The following is a 22760-nucleotide window of genomic DNA, read 5'->3' as shown; positions in this document are numbered from 1 at the left end:
TAGCGTATTATTTAATTCTTGCACAGCTTTCTTTATGAAAATTTCCCAGCCTTTATGAATGGCCATGAACCATGTTTCTCTTCCCAACCCTCAACAATGTTGGATTTACATTTACATTGTTCCTTTTGAAATAAAACAGTTTCATCAAGTTGTTCGTCCAGTGATCCTATATTCCTAAGACCTTTTTAGACCATAGTTGTCCCTCAGTATATCTGTGATCCTTCCCAGCTATGTACATGCCATTTATAAAACTTACCTTTAAACATTGTACCTCTCAAGTGGCCCTCCCATGCATTGAGTGAAGCTTCAAACAAGGTAGAGCTTAGGAGAAACTCTGTAGGTTTTTAGCAGAGACCTTTTAGATTGACATCATTCAAAATGATTGTTCAGCTAGACTTGTTTTTCTGTATTTTTCTCACAAGGATAAAATAAGGAAATAGTGGGACCTCAGTAAACATCACTGAATGAATGGCTTTGTCTAATCCCTCTTTTTAACCAGAAGCAAGAAACAAATGTTAAACATACAGTTAATAAATGTGCTTGAGTAAAGAAAATGACAGCCTTGATTTGTAAGAAAAGAGCATAATGTATATTTCAAAGAGATGTTACAGAAAAAAAAAAACATTACTTTGCAAAAATCTAGTTTCTTTGTAGCAATTCATATTATAATAAAGTGCTGATCACTGCTTTTCTAAATAAGTTATTAATATTTCTGCTTTTGACTGGTCCTTTTAAACATGTCTGAATCAGTAGTGATGGCATCCAAACTCTGAAGCAGAACAAGTAAAATGGCCCATGTGGCTATAAACAGTATGATCCCAATTGTCTTAAATTCCCTGCAGTACCTGAAGACAGTGAGCTCTAGTATGTACACACAACCTTCTCTTTTTCCTCCCTCTGCTCTATTTTTTTCCTGTGAAGAGATTTCATAAATAATTGTGTAATGCCACTTAAGTGTACAACTGTCATGCTAGGGAGTACAGGTTATAGATTCTCCCTACAAATGGAAAGCCAGACTGCTGTCAGTCGGTAGTTTTCTGTACTGGGGCAGCTGAGGGCTTATTTTAAGTGCTATCAAAACCAGAATCAGAGTTAACAAGCAAAGGGAGGGAAGAAGAGGGGTGTGGAGAGGAAGAAGGAGGGGAAAGGGTACAGAAAAAGACCTTAAACTTGAACTGCTGTGTTGGAATTTATAATAGGGCTTATAATAGGAACCAATGTGCCTTTGATTTCTCCCTCTTTGGGATTAATTCTGACACCAGCAATCATGGGTCATACATGCAGATGTTGTTGGAACTGCTATTGGCCTGACTTTTCCCTTCCAGCAGGTACTTACTGATCCATCCTGGAATCTTCTCGACAGACATAAGGGGAAGGTCCCAAGTTTGGAAGGACTGCTCTTCAGAATGGTGGGGAAAGGCCAGGAAGCAGCATTTTCTTGGGTCTCTCTAGTGTTCTCAGCAAATAAAACAGCTCACCTCTTCTACAGGGGGCCACTAGTGCATTGCTTTCTTTCACTCTTTAGAACTGGAAATAGACACAGACACTGAACTTGGGAAGCTGACAGTGCAGCTGAAGAATCTAAATCTCATATAGCTAGTTGTTGGAGGGCAGCATGTTCATCTCCAAACTCACTTGAAAGGAGAGAAGCAGGACCATTCAGTCTACAGGTGGGACAGAGGAAATAATCTGATCAGACTCTGGCCTGTGGCCTTTGGGTTACCCAGAAGAAACAAAAGGTCTGATTTTCTAAATTCCAAGCAGGATTCAGTTAGTGCCTCTGGAAGAAGCAGCCGAGGGGCCCTCACTGCTGGAATGAAGTGTGCATCCAAGGTGTTTGGTGCACTGTTGTCTGACTGTGCTGAATTTGTTTGACTCTATCTTTTGACAGTTCTCATTTCATCTAAGTGTCTGCCCAAGGAGCTGCTGTGTTTGCTGGCTACTGGCCGAGGCATCCTCTGTTGGAGCACCCTTTTTTCTTCTGCCTTTGAAGCTGTTTTGTTTGCTTTTCAAGTCTGTTTTGGTTTTATTTTAGAAGTACTGTCATCCGAGAGAAGGCAGGGGCTTCATTATTCCTTTAGCGAACCTTTCATATTTCTTGCTGAATTCTTTCTGGTCAATTTCTCAACACCCTGAAGTGGTGAAAGTATTATGACAAACAGGAGAGAAACAGAGGAAAAGTCTCTTTTTTTTCCCAGGGCTATAACAAGGCGGAAAGTTTCATCTCTGATAGAATCTGACTGGAGGCCTCTATTCATAAAAATTTCTTTATTAAACTAGCTACACAACAGCCACAGGCTCCCAGAAGGTGTCCAGAGCCTAATTGGTATGGTTCAGTAGATGGAACTGTCATTAGCTTCCTCAATTGGGAGACCCACCATCAGACTCTCAATCCTGACTCTGACAATGGAGAAAGGATCAAGTCCATAGCACCTCCTATTCTATGAACGTGGATTAGGTGCAAGGCTTGTCCCTACTCACTTTGTGACCCACACCTTGCCTTGTGTAGATGACCAGTAACTCTCTTTGGAGGGATGTCAGGGGGCCAGGGAGATAGGTTCTTATGCTCTAAACTTTTTTCAAGATTTATCCTTGTGCTTGAAGAACAATCCTTTGACAATGTGGAAAGCACAGCCTTGGTTCGAACATAAGATGCTGGGGAAATAAATAAATTTTTAAAAAGATGCTGGGGGGCTCCAGGAAGGCTTCTCTGAGAAGGTGACATTGAAGCAGAGCATGCAGGGCATGAGGGAGCTAACCCAGAGTATGGGCAGGAAGGAGGGACAAAGGCAGCTGCTTTGAAGCATGAGTGTGCAGTGTGCGCAGCTGTCAGTTACAGAGTAACCTGGAGGAAGGGCCAGAGGAGACGAGGAGGGCAGCAAGGAAGCCAGAGGCTGGAGGACCTTGCAGGCCACTGTAAGGACTTTGAATTTCCTTCTCAGTTAAATGGAGCTGAGTGGCACAATCTGGCTTTAATTTTAAATGGGTCGTTTTTGCTCTTATATTGAGAATAGACACTGAGGGAGCAAGAACTGAGGCACCGAGACCAGTTAGGAAACAAATGGAGTAATCTGAGTGGAAAGAAGCAATGACCCAGGCCAGGACGAGAAAGGAGGGTGAGCAGATTCACAGATGTGCTGTGAATGAAATGTGATCCATGAGAGAAAGGACAGCTCTGACTGGGCACCTGGAAGAAGGGGGACACCATTTGGTGAGATAAGAATGATTTTCAGAGGAGAGGTTATTAGAAGCTTGGTTTGGGGCATTTATGGATGAGGTGTCCATTAAATGTCAGAGTAGAAATGTCAAGTAACCACTGGATGCTGAGTCTGGACCTCAGGGGAGAGGTTTGCACTGGAGATTCAAACTTGGGAATCAGGATTGAGCAAGACAACCCAATATAGGAAGGGCTGAAGAAGGATCCAGGACTGTGCTCCAGGGATGGTCAGATAACAGGAACAGAGGCTGAGAATTGGAAGAGGTGACAAAATGTGTCCAATAAGTCAAGGAAAATGAAAAGCTGTTTCAGTTTCAGTGACTCAGGTAGGACAGGAAATGAGAAAGTGCAGTGCACACACGCCTCTTGGGAGTTTTGCTTAAAGAGAATCGAGCTAGAGATGGAGGGTGGGGTTAGGTGGAAAGAGGAGTTCATATACTTCCTCATGGAAGATGTTGCAGCACTTTCTGAGAATGTTCCAGTAAAGAGAGCAAAATAGACAAGGAAGGAGAGAAATTTATTTTAAACTACCGCATTGCTACCAACAGAGCAGGGAAAAAAAGTTTACCTTTTAGGAGAATAACTGTGGAGACTAATAATATTCTTTTTATTTTGTGATTAGATTTGTATGCAATTGAGCTGCATTTTCTGAATGGAAGCCATGGTAACCTCAGACGCAAGATGATAACAAGAGTGAGATGTGTGTCGTTATTTAAGAAAACATCTCAGAGTCAAGGAGAGGTCTGAACTAAAGATAAAATTATACACCTTCAACTGGGTATTGACTTCATCATCAAAGAAATAAACATTAAATTCTCAATAATCTTTCAGTGATAAGACTTCTGTATCTTTGCTTAACCCTTATTTGTTTGTATTTCATAGTAATTCAGGTTCAGATAAACTAAGTTAGCATTTGCACTGTATGTGGAGAAGGAATTGAGAGAACCTTAATAAGCAAATGAAATTGCAGAGGGATGATTAACTTTTTTTTTTTCAGAATTGTTTGCAAGCTCTCCACAGTAGCTCCTCTGATACAGGGGTGTGCTAATGACAAATGTTCCTTCTGTCTTCAGCAAAGTTGGCAGCCCTTTGTCAGCCTTTATGGGGAAACAGGCAGAACTTGTCAAACAAGAAGTCTGCAAGGTTCATTTCCAGGGCATTTTGCCAAAAGTGCATTGGCAATAGTGGCAACGATAAAGTAGACCCATTACAAATGGTAACATCTAACAACAGTGGGTGATGTTTGTATAGTGCTTTACTGATTAACTAGGACCTGGGAATCAATTGTAAGACTCCATTCATTTTGTAACTGTGTCTGGGAGCCTTCTGTGTTCCAGGCCCCAGAAATTTAGCTGTGAAAAATGCCCCTCTCTCATGAAGCTTAACCTGAGCTGCATGAACAACAACCTGGTGAAATAAGTAGGTCAAGAACTAATGTTTGCCATTGAAGGCACTCTAGTGATTAATTAAAACTTAGATTTAAATCACTGCTTTTCTAGGAATTTGGGCCTCAGAAGAAATTTTATCATTGGTATTCTCTTTCTCAAAACTTCAGTGCATGTTGGACTCTAAAATAGCATGTTCATAAATATGAATTTCTGCAGTACAAACTCTCCTGCACTTAAAAATTCATTCCAGCCCCCAGTGTCATGGTCCTATGTCTAGGAGCAGAGTCATTTCCTCATTTCATACTAGGAACACACCAATTACATCTCGTCCTCCTGGAGCAGCTGCCCCTGTGCATCTGCTAAATTATTTACTGTCAACAAAATGACTGGGAAATCTAGAATGTATCTTCTTTTAAAAAAATCTTAATAACTAAAAGAAAAAAAAACCTAATTAACTGCCTTTATTTTAAACTGTTTAAATCTGACTTTTTATCATTTGTACTGATGTACACAAGTATTAGAAATTATGGAGGCTTTACTTTTTCTACATTTAAAACAGCTTATAATGGAAAATGGTCACAGTAGTCATTATAACCTCTAAAAATGTGTAGAAGCTATGCATGAACTCTCTTCACCACATATGTCTACTGGTGAGATTTTTTCCTTCATTGAGTTAATGAATTTTTAAAAATAGCATAAGTATGGCATGAGATCCTCTCTTCCCTCCTTAACTCTGTTACTGTCCTGTGGCTGTCAGCAGACACATTCATGTCATGGCATGTCCAGTGGGTACTGTAGGAACTCAGTGCCTCACAGTCTAAAGAGTAAGTTTCCAGGAGCAGAGCCTGACACCTGCTCAGAGCTTATAAAGAGGTGGTGAGTCCCATCTTCCACCATCAGCCACTGTCCCCACACACAGATCAGTTGGTGCTGGGGAAGGCAGAGACTTGTTGGAGTCCCTAAGGGAAGGGCTGAGACTTTTCCTCCTTTCCCGTGGGAGAGGAGACAGAGTGCATCCCCACACTCTCCCAGCCGGGCAGTGAGAAGGGGCCCAGCGGGAATGTGATCCAGGTTGGAGGTATCTGATGTACATTAGGGCGGAGAGACCAGGTATGGTTCAGTTGAGAGTAATGATGGAAACAATAAAACTGAGGTGTTTGGATCCCAGTGGAATTGAGAGTGTTCCACAAAGTGGCTACATTTCAATATACTCCTATAACAGGAGCCTTCTGACTTGCACTCCTTCCTAGCCATCCCAGCGAGCTGATTCTCCTGTGTGGCCTGTGCAAGCCACTTAGCCTCTCTGAATGTTGGCGTCTTCATGGCAGCCGACAAGCGGTCTGTGGGTTACTATTGGCACTAGAAGTGGTGAAAGTTGTAGAAGCTGTAATTGATGTAGAAGAATTAGCTCAGGAATGTGGGTGAGAGTGCTGAAGGGCCTAGGGCTCCCTGGAAGCACATTTGGTGCTAGTTATGATAGTAATCCAGCTAAGCACACAGTTAGTGTAACCAGGCAACTGTGTCCTTGGGCTTTGTACTGTGGATTCAACCAAATGCAGATCAAAAATATTTGAAAAAAAGTTGAATCAGCATCAAACATGTGCACTCTTTTCTTGTCGTTATTCCCTAAACAATAGAGCATGGCAACTATGTATGTAGCATTGATACTGTTTTAGACATTCTAAGTAATTTAGAGATGATTTAAAACATGTGAGATGGTGTGGGGGGTTATATACAAGTGCTATGCCATTTTATATAAGGTACTTGGAGCACTCTTGGATTTTGCTATCAGCAGGAGTTCCTGGAACTAATTCCCCACAATTATGAAGGGACAACTGTATATTTAAATCAGATGATGGCTATTGGACACAAGGCCAAAGCCTTGAGTCGACTTAACCTTCTAGGGAACTAATGTTTGAAAGTTAGGAAGGGGCTGAGGTCGTGGCTCAGTGGTAGAGTGTTTGCCTAGCATGTGTGGAGTACTGGGTTTGATCCTCAGCACCACATAAAAATAAATAAATAAAGATATTGTATCCATCTACAACTAAAAAATTAATTAAAAAATAAAGTTAGAAAGAAGAAAATCACCCATGGGGTGGGGATGGCCTGAAGTTTAGAGGGAGAATCAAGAAGAGCAGAGCAGGTTTGTGTGGGAGGTGGTAGGAAGTGCCCTTTGGTCAGACCACAGGAAATCTAACAGTGCTATTTACCTGACAGTGTGTCCACAGCAAGCCATCCAGATGAAAGAGGCTACAGAGCAAAAGTACAGGTGTGGGTAGAGGTGCTATTATAACTGGAGAGAGATGTTGAACCTACTTTCCTGGGAGGATAGAAGAAGAGATACATGAACAAGGATAAGCTAAGCTTTTTTTCCCATAGTTTGCTAATCATACCATTCTTCACTAGGTTTCTAAGCCATATTGGGGTATGTACTTATCTCCCTACTGCAATGATTTCTGTCTGGCCTGCATGTGAATTCTGGGGATGCTCACAATGTTTCCTGAATGAGTCTAGGGCCATTTTCTCTGATTTTCTGCCATTTTCTGTGATGCAGTTCACGGTGCCTTTTAGAAGAATGCCATTCAGGTAGAGAACTCTGGAAAGATCAGATTATTTGGTGGTTTCTGCTATAACTCCCGGGAAGGCATTGTTATTTTGATGTTTGGTTCTGAGCAAACCCTGTTGTGTTTGACCACTACTGTTGTGATGGAAAGCCCAAATTGCAGAGCTGATTCATCAGGCTCACCAATGCTGCTCTCAGAAGTTTCTGCTCCACTAAGAGTAAAGGAGCTTCCCTGGCTCTAGTACCTCCCCTGCCCAGACTTTCCTGCCACCTCCACCACCACTCCAGCTGCTACATGGCAGACTGACATTTGGTTAGCTGCCATTTTGTCCCTCTAGGTTTATCAAGTAGAGTAATAATTAAATCAGAAAAGTCAGTTTGTTGCATTGCTCATTGTTGGTCATTGAAAGTAAGAAAATAAAAATGTTTTAAAGATTATTTCTGCCATCTTTGTTAAACTTAATGAAAATATTTATCCTCTGAAACATAGCAACATAAAGAGGGATGTTGCCCTTCTTTGGGAAAATTATAAAACATGCTTTGTTTTTTTCTAAGATATGACTTTATTTGTAATTTCCCTTAATATAACACTAATGCACGTGTGGCCTTTTTTCTCTCCCAGCCCAACACAAGATTTCTTTAAGAGAAAAGAATAAATTGGAAGTCAATTATTAAGCCTTGGGTATCCTAAAATGTTCTTTGAGGGTTGTGTTGGGGTTTTTTGTTTTTTAAGAAATGTAGTTCTGGGATTTCATTATTTTCCTTCTTCCCTTCCTGGATGCTACTTTGGTAGCTGTCATGTTTTAAATATTGACAAGATGAGATAGTTTTCTGTTTATATCAGCAGTCGTCTGTCTGTGAGATATGGACGAATCAGAACGCTGGATTTCCTTTCTCAGCGATCCATCAGGTCCATAATGTAAGGTTACACATGGTTATTTTCTCTTCCTGAACTTGCGCTATGTAATATGTTGCAGTGTTGTCAACAGCTGGAGGTACTGTGTCCTGGCAATGCGGAAAATTTGTAATGTCTAGTGACTCCTGAGATTCTTTGTCTATTATACATTAACTGTGCCTTGTGACTAGTTGGTGTGTAAACATTGTCCTGAAATGAGAAACATACTTGGTTTTAAAGTCTATGGTTAAAATCTGTCCCATGTGAGTTTTGGCTTTCATTCCAGGCATCTGTGTTAACTTACAGGAAAAAGGAAAAGGGTAAAATGATATATATATATATATATATACACATGTATATATCAGTGTTATTCCTTCCCATTTTGCACTTCCCCATGTCCATGGGTTATTCAGCCATTTGTGTCCAGTGATGCTCAAGGATTCATGTGCTTTACTTGTGAGAAATTCTTGAGTATGATTTGCATGATATTCTGTATACATTTTATGCAAATGTGGAAGGAGAGTCCAGGAGAGGCACTGTTACAGCTACAAGGTGGTTCTCAGCCGTTTTCCATTTATAGAACAGAACTGGTCTTTAGAACGTGTGTGAAATTGTGACCCAATTTTCTCTGAGTTGCTTAATATTCAAATATTCACATTTTGCCTTTGCATATTAGAAATTTTCCTTTTCGTTTGGAAAGTAAACATTTTAATGTAATTTTTTTTAAGTTTTGTATTTTAAAACACAACCCTGTTTTTACATTTTGTACAATTTTTCCCATTGGATGACCTGCTATCTGAGAGGTTGAGACATTTGGTTGAGAATCACTGAGCAGAATTCTTGGGGTGGCATGCGAAGAGCCTTTATTAGGGTGCCCTGTCAGGCACATCTATCCTCCTGTGCATGGGACTTTTGAGGACTGATATTGCCTGGTACTGGTGCTCCCATGACCCAGCAGTTCATGAACTCGTAAATGCTAACTAAAGCCTTTATGTGTTCAGAAGTGGCCATCTCTGCTCTTCATCAAAATATTAAATTCAGTATAACCAATTGCATTTGGTTATACTGAAAGAAGCAGTCTTTATTCTTTAAGACATTTTAAAAGTATTACTACAGCATCTGCTTTTGTATATCTGTAAATGTTTATAGGAGAACTTCTCTGATACTCCATCCAAATATATGTATAAATTTATAGACATAGAGTTACATGTGGTATTCTTCAAAGCCTTAGAGAATACAGAAAGTAAATGTAATCGCATATATCAATGTATGGTTGGGTAGCCCATCTCTGAAATTTGTCAGAATTATTGAAAGTAAAACCTTCAAGCAACAATTATCATTTAAAATCATCTTAGTTTTTCACAAAGTATTCTCGAGAAATAGAGAATGATGTTTGTTAATATTCAGTTCTAAATTTACTAGCAGGTAGGTGTGAAGAGTTCCTAGTAGAAAAGATTTTAAAGCTTCTATTAAAAAATCAATTAAATCTTAATTTTAAAAAGTTTTGAAAAGAATGATACAAGGCTTGAAAAATACCATACCTTTCTTTTAATGTTAGAGACTCAGTCATAATCATGACTTTTAATTATTCACTGACATCCTTAGGAAATCTTTTTCTGAAAAAGAAAATGAGAATATAGAGATTGTTTCCCCCTTTGTATTCTCAGTGCACACAGAATATATATGCTCCCTTCTGGGGAGAGAGCTACAGCATATGATCTGTTTTAGAATTTGCCTTAACTGTGTGATGTACATGAACTAAAAACTTGCAGCTATTTATTATTTTTTAAAATAATTCAAAGTTTAAAAGCTGCCTTTTGTAATCTGCCATTCAATAAAAATCTATCTGCAGACTTTTTAAAAAGCATTTATTTATTTGTTTGTTTATTTATTTTTGGACAGAATGCCTTTATTTTACTTGTTCATTTAAGGATCGAACCCAGTGCCTCACAGATGTTAGGCAAGCTCTCTGCCACTGAGCTATAGCCCCAGCCCTATCTGTAGGCTTTTATGAATTTTTTATGTGTTATATCTAAATTTGTCTAGTGGCTTTACATTTTTTCAGCTGGTGGTATAAAAGAATATTTAATTTAATTATGTTAGATGTGGCCCAATTATATAGTCTTCCAAACTTAGCCAGACTATGAATTTATGGTTAGCAATTGGCACATACCTGTTAGACAGAATCAGTTCTCCATTTAAAACTCCTAATCTCAAATTATGTTTTCCCTTAATGTTAGAGGGTTAATTTTTATTTGAGTTTGAAGAGGTAGTTAATGATGGACATTTCCTTCTGTGTAATTGGTGTCCTTTTGTGTATTTACAAAAAACTGAAAAATCTTTAAAGCATACATATAAAAAATAATAAGTACCAAGTGAATGAGGTGTTAAACCATGACCAAATTATTGGAATATCATGAGCATTTACCTACATTAACCTAAAGGAAGGATTTTTCGCTATTTTAAGCTCTAAAGAAATAGCCTGAAGATATCTATTAAAATTTCCTTGAATAGTTTTCATTTCTCTTCTGTAATTACTTAGGCCCTCTAAAGATCTTTGTGTCAGTAAAAAATTTAAATATTACAGAATCCTACCCCAAACTTTTCTTATTTCATTTTGTTTTTCTAATTAAATATTATTTCATGGTTTCCCAGGTTTAGATCTACTTCTCATTAAAGATGAATTTTGACTAAAATCATTATTTCAGGCAAAAGACTTTGTATGTCTGTTTGATTTTTATTTAATTTTTAATAAGCATTTTTTAAAGCAGAAAATTATTAGAGTTAATTTAAAATATTTGCCTGAGGAAATGTAGGTATCATATAGACATGAATGCACTTCTCATCAAGAGCTAACACGGGGCCTCACAGTTCAAAATTATTTTATGTATGAGGTAAAAATCCTTATTTATTTTTCAATTTCTTCTGCCATTCCATATAGTAACTACTCCACCCAGCTCCTCCATTGCTCATTCCTGCCGTAATTCCACCTCCAGGAGGGTTGAGGCCTAAGCACACCTGGTCTCTGAACTCTTTTGTCTTTCCTGGCAGCCAACCAGGTAAAGCTGAATTCCAGCCAAGGGCCAAGGTCATTCCTGTCCTTTACAAGAGTGTGATGTTAAGTCCAGTTGTTGGAGTCCCTCCATTGCCATTAGGTTAATTCCAAAGAGAAAAACCAACATCTGTATGTTAAATCTTCTAAAGATTCTTAGATCTAAGATTTCTTTTTAAATAGAAAATGACGGATTCCCAGGAAGAAAAAATTATTTTCTTATAAATTCAATCCTAAGAACACTTTCCCCCTGAAAATGAATTCCTGGAAATAGCACTAAGGATGACAAAATTTGGTGCCTATTTTCAGGAAAGTCCAGTCAGTCCCTGTAGGAAATTTTAAAATATTTGGACTGGAGCAATATTTCAAGACCAAAGAGAAAATAAGTCAAGGATTATGTTTCCCCCTCCCTTAATTATCTCCCCTGATAGCATCTAGAGGACAGCCTATCAGATCACTCTGGATTCAAAGCAGGTGATTTGTGATTTTTGGACAAAGTGGGGTGAGGAGAGCAGATGATGGCGCTGTCCAAACAGCTAAATGAATGCGCCACTCATTTCTTCAAGTGGGTATCAAATGAAAGATCTCAATTTCCAAACAGAGGGTGAATGTGCTGGGGCTTTTTAGACCCAAAATGGCTGCTACAACTTCTGTGGATGATGTAAATATTTGGATCAGCATTTGGCTGTAGTTCTGCTTCAAGTGTATGGAACTCACATTAAAATTTAATTATGAAAGTGCGTGAGTTAATGAACAATTAGAGAATGAGTTTGCATATGATTTGCATGCTTAACGTACTAACCTGCGAAATGTCCCCATATCCCTAGCTTCACTGCACCCATTCCCACTCCAAACCCTATTCCCACCCATTTCCCTGCAACTCTTGGTATGCGCAGCTCCTGCCTTGTCTGTTCAGGCTTTTTTGAAACCTGCCTGTTGAGCTGGGCCAAGGTGAACCTCAGCTAAACTGAAATAGGGCTAATGTGAAGGAAGACCTATTGCTTGGTTTGAGTTGTCACATCAGCAGACCCTGATTCAAAGTATCTTTTAATGTCATCCAGATCCTCCTTTCGTATCATTCCACAGAGTTGTGTGCAAACTGTTGTTCTGTTAATAGTGTCGCCTGTGACTTAAATGTACAATACCTGTTTGCTATGTTGTTGTTGCTTTATTGGGGGGAGGGATTAATGGGGAGATTAGAAGATGATTTGCTAGATTTGAGGAGAACTGTTATCTAAGAACTCTGTTTCCAGAGTTGCAAGCTATTTTAATTTAAAGCTTATTACACTCAGCTTCAAAATAATAATGAAAACCACATACCCTCCATTTTTAAGTTTATATGAGTTATTTAAGAACAAATTAAAGTCAGTTGAAATGAAGAGTGGAGAGTTAATAAGGATCCAGACATTTGTAAGAGGAAAGGAATAAATTAAAATGGAAAGCCAGGGGGAAAAAAAACTTAAAACTGAAATTAATTGCAGCCACTTATTGCTTTTAATAATTAAAAGTTTAACCATAAAAAGAAAATTTTAAGAATGACTCAGGGATAGGTCATGAAGTACACAGAAATGTTCAAGCTAAAATTATAGGTTAACTCTTTAAAATATCAACAGACAGAAAATAGAAAGATTAAGCGGTACACAGGTAACTTAGGGACTAGACCAAACAGACATGGAACGTAACTCAGAACAAAGAGCGAAGAGCTGGAGGGGTTCGCCCTGGTTACATGCACCATTGAGGAGCCAAGGAGATAGCACCAGGCTGATGTGGCTCTTCCTCTGACTGGAATTGATCCACCTCCAGCACAAACACTCAGGCTTTCTACTTCTCTGAATGAGCTATGCATTCCTGAAGGACTCTAGGATTTTTCTTCTCAGTTTTCAAAGACACTTAGTAATTTCCAGAAAATTAATTTCCAGAAAACAAAGCTTTTGCTTAACACTTCCTACCTTTGTTGGCTATCTCATATTCCTGCCAGTGTCAGTCCAAATTGCACAGAGAAAATTGGAACCTAGCCCTCTTCCCCACAACACACTCCCAAGATGAGTCGTTCCTCGAGGACTTTGGTTCTTTGATGGTGCTAGATCCTTTCAAAGAATTGAATGAAGACGGTGGACTTCCTTTCTCTCCCAAAACATACATTCAGATTTTGTATTCTTATCCCAGACTCCTTGAAAATTCTCCTTAAGAAATCCCACAGAACTGGGCACAGTGATATATGTGTATAATACCAAAAATTGAAGAGGCTGAGGCAGGAGGATAGAAGTTGAAGACCAGTCTCAGCAACTTAGTGAGATACTTAGCAACTTAGAACCTGTCTCAAAATAAAAGCTTAATAAGGGTTAGAGATGTAGTAGTGCCCTCCCCAGTAGCAAAAAAGAAAAAAAAAACCCCACAGTGTGTCGACCCATTTGCTAATACTTCTGTGGAACTTGGTCTCTAACCTCATGAGACTTTTTTATGCTCTCCTAACAGCTGAAAAAAGTGATTTCTGATGATTCTATAAGGTCAGCCAAATTCAGGTTAGAAGAGAATGGCTTTGGAAACCTGCCTATATTTAATTTCAGTTATATCCCTTTGAGACCAAAACATTGAATTTTGAAGCATCAGAATCTTTGCCAAGGAAAAGAGTAAGAAATACTCCATGTGTGACATGTAAATCAGATTGGAGCCCAGAGAAGACCAGCCAACACAGGCCTTTGATTTGATGAATGCTCACAGTAAACTTCATAGATGTAAAACAGATTGAGGCTGACCTTCTGGAAAGTGTTCACTGAAACAATAGAATGTTCTGTTTTAGGTCCGTCCTCCTGGGCCTTTGTCACATGATTCACCATCCTATGTGAAAGTGCTTATGCTTGTGAATCACTTTCTCAAGCACACACTTGTGAGCAAACTTGGCATTCAGGTGTTTAGTCTGCACTGGTGTGGAGGGTTCCTGAGGAATGTAGCTCAGCGTAAGCCCAAGCCATCGCAACAGCACTCTATCAAAACAACTGAGTTCCAATAAGAAAAACTAATCACCATTAGTAAATTTTTCTTTTAATATTTTGTTTAGTATCATACTTACAGTACCATTTCTCTAGAGATATAAAATTATTCAAAGTGGATAGTACATGTCATGTTTGGGAACTGACATTTATTGAACACTGTGTATTCTAACATGAAAACAATTCAAACTAAAAATTTCATTCAAGTTTAAAAATGGAAAATTCTTTCAAAGATGGTATGTTATTTTCTATTATATAAGAAAGTTATGAATTTATAAATCATTTATTAATATATCATTACGATTTTAATATTCATTAATATCTTCAAGTCATAAAATACTTAGCTTAGGGTATCTTTCTGAAGACAGAATAATCCAACTTCTTCACACCTCAAGATGAACTCAACTTTGGGAAGTATGCTAATACATATAAAAGCATCATAACCAATAAAAGTATTTACATATGCACAATACACCCAGATGTTTTTCCACATTTACAACATGTGCGTGTAAGGTGAACTCAGGCTAGCTAGAGGGAATGAACTTTGCTTACTGCTCATATTGCGTCTAGAATAAATGTCATTTTCAGACAGGAGACTGGGGAGAGCCTTCTATCACCTTGAGACCTCCAAATGAAGCCACGGCCTCCACTCCAGTACAGTACTGGCAGCATCATCCAGAAAAGCTCATCTTCCAATCGTGTGACTACAAAGCTTTTGTAAGTTACCCTGAGTTCAATATTTGGGTACAACTGGGGATAAAGGGTATATTTTGGTTTCTTTACTGAACCAAAATGAATGAACCTAAATGTCCATCACCGAAATTCCTAAATGAATTTCCCCTTTATATATATATTTTTTTATTTTTTTATTTTTTATACCTTTATTTTTTAAGTGGTGCTGAGGATTAAACCCAGGGCCTCGCATGTGCTAGACGAGCGCTCTACCACTGAGCCACAACCCCAGTGCCCCCCTTCTCTTTTTTTTAAAGTAGCATTCTACACATAAAGTCCAAATAACTAGACTTTATAATGCTCTAAATCTTGTACACTTAAGCTCTGTTCTGCCTTCTTCTTATAGAGTTGTATATTTCAAAGAAATGAAATCACAGGGCACAGTGACATATGCCTGTAATCCCAGCAGCTGGGGAGGCTAAGGTAGGAGGATCACAAGTTCAAAACTCAGCCTCAGCAACTTAGCAAGGCCCTAAGCAACTTAGCAAAACCCTATCTCAAAATTTTAAAAGGGCTGGGGATGTGACTGAGTGGTTAAGTGCCCCTGGGTTCAATCTCCTATATCAACCACCACCACCACCACAACAAAAATAGAAAGATATGAGATCAAGCTTAATTTAAAAGGAAGTGAGGAGGAGCTGGGGGTGTAGTTCAGTGAAAGAGCACTTGCATAGCATGTGCAAAGCCCTGGGTTCCATCCCCAAGAGCCAAAATAAATAAATAGGAAAAATAGAATGGAAATGGGCATGAATGTAGAACATCTTTCTATCTTCACTCACTTACCAGTGATCCCAGAACATGGGATCCACCACTGTGTATAAAAATCAGATTCCTTTCATCATCAGCAGTAGGATTATATTACTGATTTGAGGTTTGTTGTTGTTGGTTTTCCTTTTCTTTTTTTGCAGCAAAGGGAATAGTTATGCTTAGCTGAGAATTGTAATACAAATAGGTGAATGTTCAAGATACTGCAGGCTTTGGGGCAGGTGGTGGTTGTCATGACTACAGTAGGGAAAAAATGGCTGAATCCTCGCAGCGCATTGAAACCTCCTCTCCTTAAAAGAAACGTTTCAATTAGGGAAAAACTTTCCTGATAACTGAAAAGATTAGAATTTCACCAAGATAATTTTCCTTAATTTGATTAAGATGTGGGCATCCTAGTTATCTCCTTGCAGTTAGGGCCCTTTTTCCTTGGACTGCTTTTTTTCTTACCTGCAGCTTTGGATTTCTTTCAACAGTAATAGCCCCCAAGCTGTAGGGTTAACATGGTTTCCTGCAAAGCTCAGACCCCAAATCCCTAAGCTTTCTGCACAAAGCTCTCTTCAAGGTCTTGACCAGGCCCCTTGCTACTCTGTGTCAGGTCCTTGGCTTCCCAGGTCCACGACATCAATTCCCATACCTGTTTTTGCACTCACTGTATCTCCAGTTAAGTCAGGAAGTGTCCTTCAAATCTAAAATAATTTAAAATAATTATAATATTCACATTAATAATTAAAATATTCACATTTTTTTCTTTTTTTTATTGGTTGTTCACAACATTACAAAGCTCTTGACATATCATATTTCATACATTAGATTGAAGTGGGTTATGAACCCCCAATTTTACCCCAAATGCAGATTGCAGAATCACGTTGGTTACACATCCACAATTTTACATAATGCCCTATTAGTAATTGTTGTATTCTGCTACCTTTCCTATCCCCTACTATCCCCCCTCCCCTCCCCTCCCATCTTCTCTCTCTACCCCATCTACTGTAATTCATTTCTCTCCTTGTTTATTTTCCCATTCCCCTCACAACCTCTTATATGTAATTTTGTATAGCAATGAGGGTCTCCCTTCATTTCCATGCAATTTCCCTTTTCTCTCCCTTTCCCTCCCATCTCATGTCTCTGTTTAAAGTTAATCTTTTCTTCCTGCTCTTCCTCCCTGCTCTGTTCATAGTTGCTCTCATTATATCAAAGAAGACATTTGGTATTTGTTTTTTAGGGATTGGCTAGCTTCACTAAGCATAATCTGCTCTAGTGCCATCCATTTCCCTGCAAATTCTATGATTTTGTCATTTTTTATTGCTGCATAGTACTCCATTGTGTATAGATGCCACATTTTTTTTATCCATTCATCTATTGAAGGGCATCTGGGTTGGTTCCACAGTCTAGCTATTGTGAATTGTGCTGCTATGAACATCGATGTGGCAGTATCCCTGTAGCATGCTCTTTTAAGGTCTTCAGGGAATAGTCCGAGAAGGGCAATAGCAGGGTCAAATGGTGGTTCCATTCCCAGCTTTCCCAGGAATCTCCAAACTGCTTTCCAAATTGGCCGCACCAATTTGCAGTCCCACCAGCAATGTACAAGTGTACCCTTTTCTCCACATCCTCGCCAGCACTTGTTGTTGTTTGACTTCATAGTGGCTGCCAATCTTACTGGAGTGAGATGGTATCTTAGGGTGGTTTTGATTTGCATTTCTCTGACTGCTAGAGATGGTGAGCATAAAATATTCACATTTTTTTAAAAAATGTGCTGAGCTATTTAAAACGGGGGGAGAATTTAGGAGGGAAAAATGACAAAAGGAAAGAACCCTGTTGATGTTTCAAAAGGTTGATGAGGAGTCAATGGTAAAAAGGCAGTCTAGACATTTTGCTCAAAACTATTTGTCCCTGGCCAGAAACATGAGTTAATGGTGCTGTGTACCAATGTGGTATTGGATCCCATCACCTTACAGTGAAGTGGCTGGTAATTCCTGTGAGGAAACAGTCTCAACATTCCCCATCTTCATACAGCACACCAGGACTCAGCCCATCCTGCTGTGGAACTGAAAATGGAGTTCTTCCTCCCCAGCCCCTGCCATCCAGGTCTCAGATGGACCAACCACAAGGCACACAGCTGTGAATGAAAAGGTCCCCAATCTGCAGCTCTGCCTAAGAACAACCTAACGTTAATTACCTATGCCGCCCAATAAACCCCAACGGGGGCCATGTTGCTCAGCTTCTCAGCTGTCTTATACAACCCTGTAATTACACGGAGTAGTGTGAGTTATTTTTGCAGATATTGCTGCCTCAAAAAAAGGGGAGGGGGAAGCATTTTTAGATGTTCCCATTTTGCAGTTAAATATGATCTGAAAGATGGCATCTTTAGAAAATGATGCAGTTTCGTTATAAAGAGCAATTTACAGCCCTCAGAATGTATGGTTAATTCTGTGACATTCTCTCTTTGAATGCATTTTTTAATTAATGTACATTTATTTATTTATGACAGTGGAATGCATTACAATTCTTATTACACATATAGAGCACAGTTTTTCATATCTCTGGTTGTATACAAAGTATATTCACACCAATTCGTGTCTTCATACATGTACTTTGGATAATAATGATCATCACATTCAACCATCATTAATAACCCCATGCCCCCTCCCTCCCCTCCCACCCTTCTTGTCCTATCTAGAGTTCATCTATTCCTCCAATGCTCCCCCTCCTTACCCCACTATGGATCAGCTTCCTTATAAAGTTATCAACAATTTATAACCAGGAAGCCTAGCCAGTAGCACTTCCACAATTTGTTTTTTAATTGTTATTCATATTTAAACTCTCCTTTTCATAAAAGTACTCCTTTTTTTTTTTTTGTATTTTAGTATTTAGGTTCTATGCTGATAAAAGAGCTCAGGGGGACAGAATCAACCCAAGATGCTTGTGCAAAAATGCGGGTAAGTTTGCCAAACTTTTATTTCTAGTAGCTGAAATACTAAATACTGGGTATGGATACAAATTGCCACCTTTCAAAATTACTGTTTTCTTCATCTGATGGTCTGCTGAATCACATCAGTATTACATAAAAAAAGGTGTTTTGGCTTTGTTCATGTTTATACTTAGGCTTGTAGTTTATATTTATACTTCACTGTAGTTTAAGTTAATGTCTCTTTAATATATTTATATCATATTACATTTGCATTTGCTCTTAATTATTTTTAATGAATTTAAGTTAACTATATATTCATGGGCCACTCTCCAGATTAGGAGAAAATTCATCTTTAGTTTATTTCAAGAAAATATTCTAAGCACCCACTTGATATTCTGAGAATAATTCCAGAAAAGGCCACCCATTTAACTAAAAATTATCAAAAGCAGAAGTATTGGGAATATATTATAGAAAGCTAAATTTTTTAAAATATTTTTAGTTGTCAATGGACATTTATTTTATTTGTTTATATGCAATGCTGATACTCGAACCCAGTGCCTCATACATGCTAGGCAAGCGCTCTACCACTGAGCCACAACCCTAGCCCCAAAGCTAATATTCATTTTGTGTCTTCTTAATTATTAAATTTTTAATAGAAGAAAAATATTCAACTCTTAAGTGGAATGAACCGTTTGATGGCAGTAAATGTTTGCAGAAGTAGTAATTCTAAATGCCTGTGATGGGTAGCTAGTAGGTTTCTAGAAATCTATTTTAACCAAAGCTGATCTCACCCATGCTACCACAGAACTTTTCCTGTCATGTGTCCCTTATTCTAGCTTCTTCCAAACAGGTGCATAGAGGATGGTGATATCCGACAGTAGGAATTAAGAATACTGGACTTATTCAATATAACAACTAACTAAAGTCAAATTTAATATCATTAGAGTAAAGTTAGCTTGTATTTGTGGCCAGTATACCTTGTCATTAGTTTTATTTGAACAGCTTTTAGTGGGAAATATTTTAAAAACCATATAACTGAACTAAAACAATTATGAAGGTCAATTTGGAATATCTACTGTTCATGAAAAGCTAACTATATGTGAATCTTCATGAAATTGAGACCTCAGTCTGAAATTACCAATTTAAAAATTTTGATCAGTTCAACAGCAAAAAGGCTGAAATGGTTGCCCACATGTTTGGTAGCATACCAGTGAATTTTTATGCTAGGTACTGTGTTTAAAGAAACTCAAGTTCTGTTGATGGTTTCTTGCCATATGAGTCACTTTTATTCACAAAAACAGGGTGATAGCAGCCAACATCTACTGAGTAATCACACTGTGACTCAGTGTAATTATTATCCCCATTTACAGATGAAGAAACTGAGACTCAGAGAGGTTAAATGACTTTCTCAAGATCACACAGTGACTAACTTGCCAACCTGTGACTGAAATTCAGATCTGTCTGACTCCAGAGCTCAAGTCTCCCCCAATCCTCCTGAGCCTCTGCTTTCTTACTTAGAAAATGACATTAGATTGGACATCCTTTAAGGTTTTTCCAGGTTTTATAATTCTGGGAATCTTGTGTTCTAAGTATACACACATCTGACCGAAATTGTGTGACCACTGGACAATGAGAAAATGGGAGAAATTTTCAGCGATCAAACCTCATAATGATTTCTGAGATATTCATGAATATGTCTGGGAAATCAATTTGGCCTCTCTGATTTAGTACTATTAAGCAAATTACCTGGGTCCAGATACTTCAGTATTCTAATCAGCATAATATTGCATTGTAGCTTGTAGCATCATCTAAAATATGCCAGATCTGTGATTTGAGTTTCAGTCAATTTCTTGAAATTGAGTGGATTTGAAATTACATCCTGATAGCAATAGCAAAGCCATTTTAATAGTCTCAGTAGAGAATAATTTAGTTAAATACTTGTCTATTGCTTAAAATGAAATTCAGAAAAAGCTATTTATTTAGAAGCCATTCTTCTATTCTTTGGGGCATTTTTCTGGTTTGCTGCCCTTGGTGTTTATTTTAGATTGTTTACATGAAAATAGAAACTTTATTGCTTCCTGGAATATCATAAACCCTCTTTTTCCATTTTGATTAAATACATCAGTCCTTGATACAGCAGCTAACGTTGCATTCGCTGCATTCACTGGAGCCCTTCAAAACCAGGCACAGATTTGATCTGTTTTCTGGGACTGTTGTGTTGTGACTTAGAACTTGGCCAACTACAAATGGTGTAGATCTCAACTTGCAGCTAGTTTTCAGTGTGAACCCAATGTTGCAGTTTTCTCTGCTTCCAGTATGGTAGAATTTCAGCTTAAAATCCCAGTATAGTCAAGTCCTACTGTGGGAAAGACATTAGAACAGTTGGTAGGCAGTAATACTAGTAGGCCAAAGTATTTTTGTATTTAAATTATCTGGCTTTTTTTAATTTGAAAAAGTAATAAGTTTTCAGTTCCACAGTATGCCATTTAGCTGAAATTAAAATTCCCTTCCATTTAAAAAGTAAATCAGTGTGGTCCCTGAATTTTGAGAGATGTTTTCTTTTTTTAATATTTATTTTTTAGTTGTAGGTGGACACAATATCTTTATTTCATTTTTATGTGGTGCTAAGGATTGAACCCAGGGTCTCACATGTGCTAGGCAAGCACTCCACCACTGAGCTACAACCCCAGCCCGAGAGATGTTTTCTTAAATGTACTTTGTTAACAAAGATAACTAAGATTAGGCTTCTGTTTTCACTGAGTTGACAAACCTGTGGAAGAAAACAATATGTACACAATTAGTTATCACAGAGTGGTAGAAGTACAACCAAAGAAGTGTCTTCATATTGCTGTCAGCCTAAGGGACCATCAGTGATGATCCTGAAAATGACATAGTCAACATCTCCTATAATCAGTTTATTTGGGGTTTTATACCAGTTAACACTTGTGTGCCCAGCCCTGCACGAGATTCTTATTATCTTATTATTTCATTATCTTATTATTTCACTTAATCCATGAAGTAGCAACTGTAACCCGTATCCAAAATGCTGGGGACCAGGAGTGTTTCAGATTACAATTTTTCAGATTTTGGAATATTCACATATGTAATAAGATATGGCACCCAAGTTGAAACACAGTTTGTTTGTGTTTCATATACACCTATACACATAACCTAAGGTAATTTTATGAACCATTTTAGCACACCTGCATTTTGATTGTGACCCATCACACGAAGTCAGGTGTGGAGTTCTCCACCTATGGCATCATTTTGGTGCTCAGAGAAGTTCAGATTTTGTAGCATTGCAGATTTCAGGTTCTCAGGGGTGCTCAATCTATATGTTCATTGTCCCCACTTTACATATGGGGAAACAAAGGCAAGTAAATCTCTTCATCCAGCAAGCAAGCAGTAGGCTCAGGATTTGAACCCAGTCCATCTATCCCCACTGCCCACACTGTGACTCTCCAGGCCAGACCACTTCTCCGACGTGCAATGGAGTTTACATTGTCCAGAGTTCTAAAGCATCTGAAAAGATGGATCATTTATATTTCTTAAGAACTAGCTTCGGGAACCCTCAAATAGTCCATAAGATCAGGACTGGCTCAATTAGACCATATATGTATAGACATATCTAATAATCTGAGGTAAATTCCATTGTGTTAACATAAACAAAAGTTCACAACAGTTCTTAACTGCATCTTTAGTATCTATAGGATGTTTTTCCTCATAACACTCACTTTAACACATTCATTTTTGCCCCAGCAAAAACCAAATACAATTTTCCCTTCTTGGAAGCATTTGGAGTGTTTGATAGTCACAATTGGTTAATTTTTAAGCTTATCTAAACCATTCATTCATCTCTAAGGACCCTTCAGTTCTGAAATAAAGATAATTTTCACTGACTTCCTGGTGTTTTATTATACATATTATTTTCTCTAAAAATACACATAATCAACTGTGTTAGATGGAGTTTAATTCACACCATTCTATAATAAGAAACCATCTCTCGGTCTGCTCAGGTTAACCAGTCTTTTTCCCCCTTCAAACTGTCTTAAGATTTTTTAAATTGAAAGGTTATATTTTTAGAGCAGTTTTAGGTACACAGAAAACCTGAGAGGAAGGCACAGAGATTCCCTGTGTCCCCTGCCTTTGCACACGCATAGCCTCCTCCAGTCACCATCCTCCACCAGAGGTGTGCATTTGTTCCAGCTGCAGGACCTACAGCCACACATCTTAACCTCCCAAGTCCATAG

The 22760-nt window shown here is 38.3% G+C and overlaps 1 protein-coding gene across 20 annotated transcripts in view; it reads left to right on the top strand.

The window, feature by feature from the left end:
* ANKS1B (ankyrin repeat and sterile alpha motif domain containing 1B) overlaps positions 1-22760 on the top strand; it is a gene marked incomplete at its 5' end in the record, with an annotated part of 1127620 nt that overhangs the window by 1066047 nt on the left and 38813 nt on the right. For 9 of the 20 annotated variants that reach the window (XM_081311098.1, XM_081311097.1, XM_081311095.1 and 6 more), the window contains 2 exons: positions 14694-14822; positions 18467-18538. In XM_081311098.1, the coding sequence (XP_081167224.1) occupies positions 14694-14822; positions 18467-18538 (201 nt within the window). Of the gene's footprint in view, positions 1-8012; positions 8088-14693; positions 14823-18466; positions 18539-22760 lie in introns of all 20 variants that reach the window. The other 11 variants (XM_081311096.1, XM_081311079.1, XM_081311087.1 and 8 more) reach the window with 2 other exon arrangements.

The sequence above is a fragment of the Spermophilus citellus genome (genome assembly GCF_964194105.1).
Source record: "Spermophilus citellus genome assembly, chromosome: 10".
In the NCBI taxonomy this organism is placed as follows: domain Eukaryota; kingdom Metazoa; phylum Chordata; class Mammalia; order Rodentia; family Sciuridae; genus Spermophilus; species Spermophilus citellus.
This window is presented reverse-complemented; position numbering and strand designations above follow the sequence as displayed.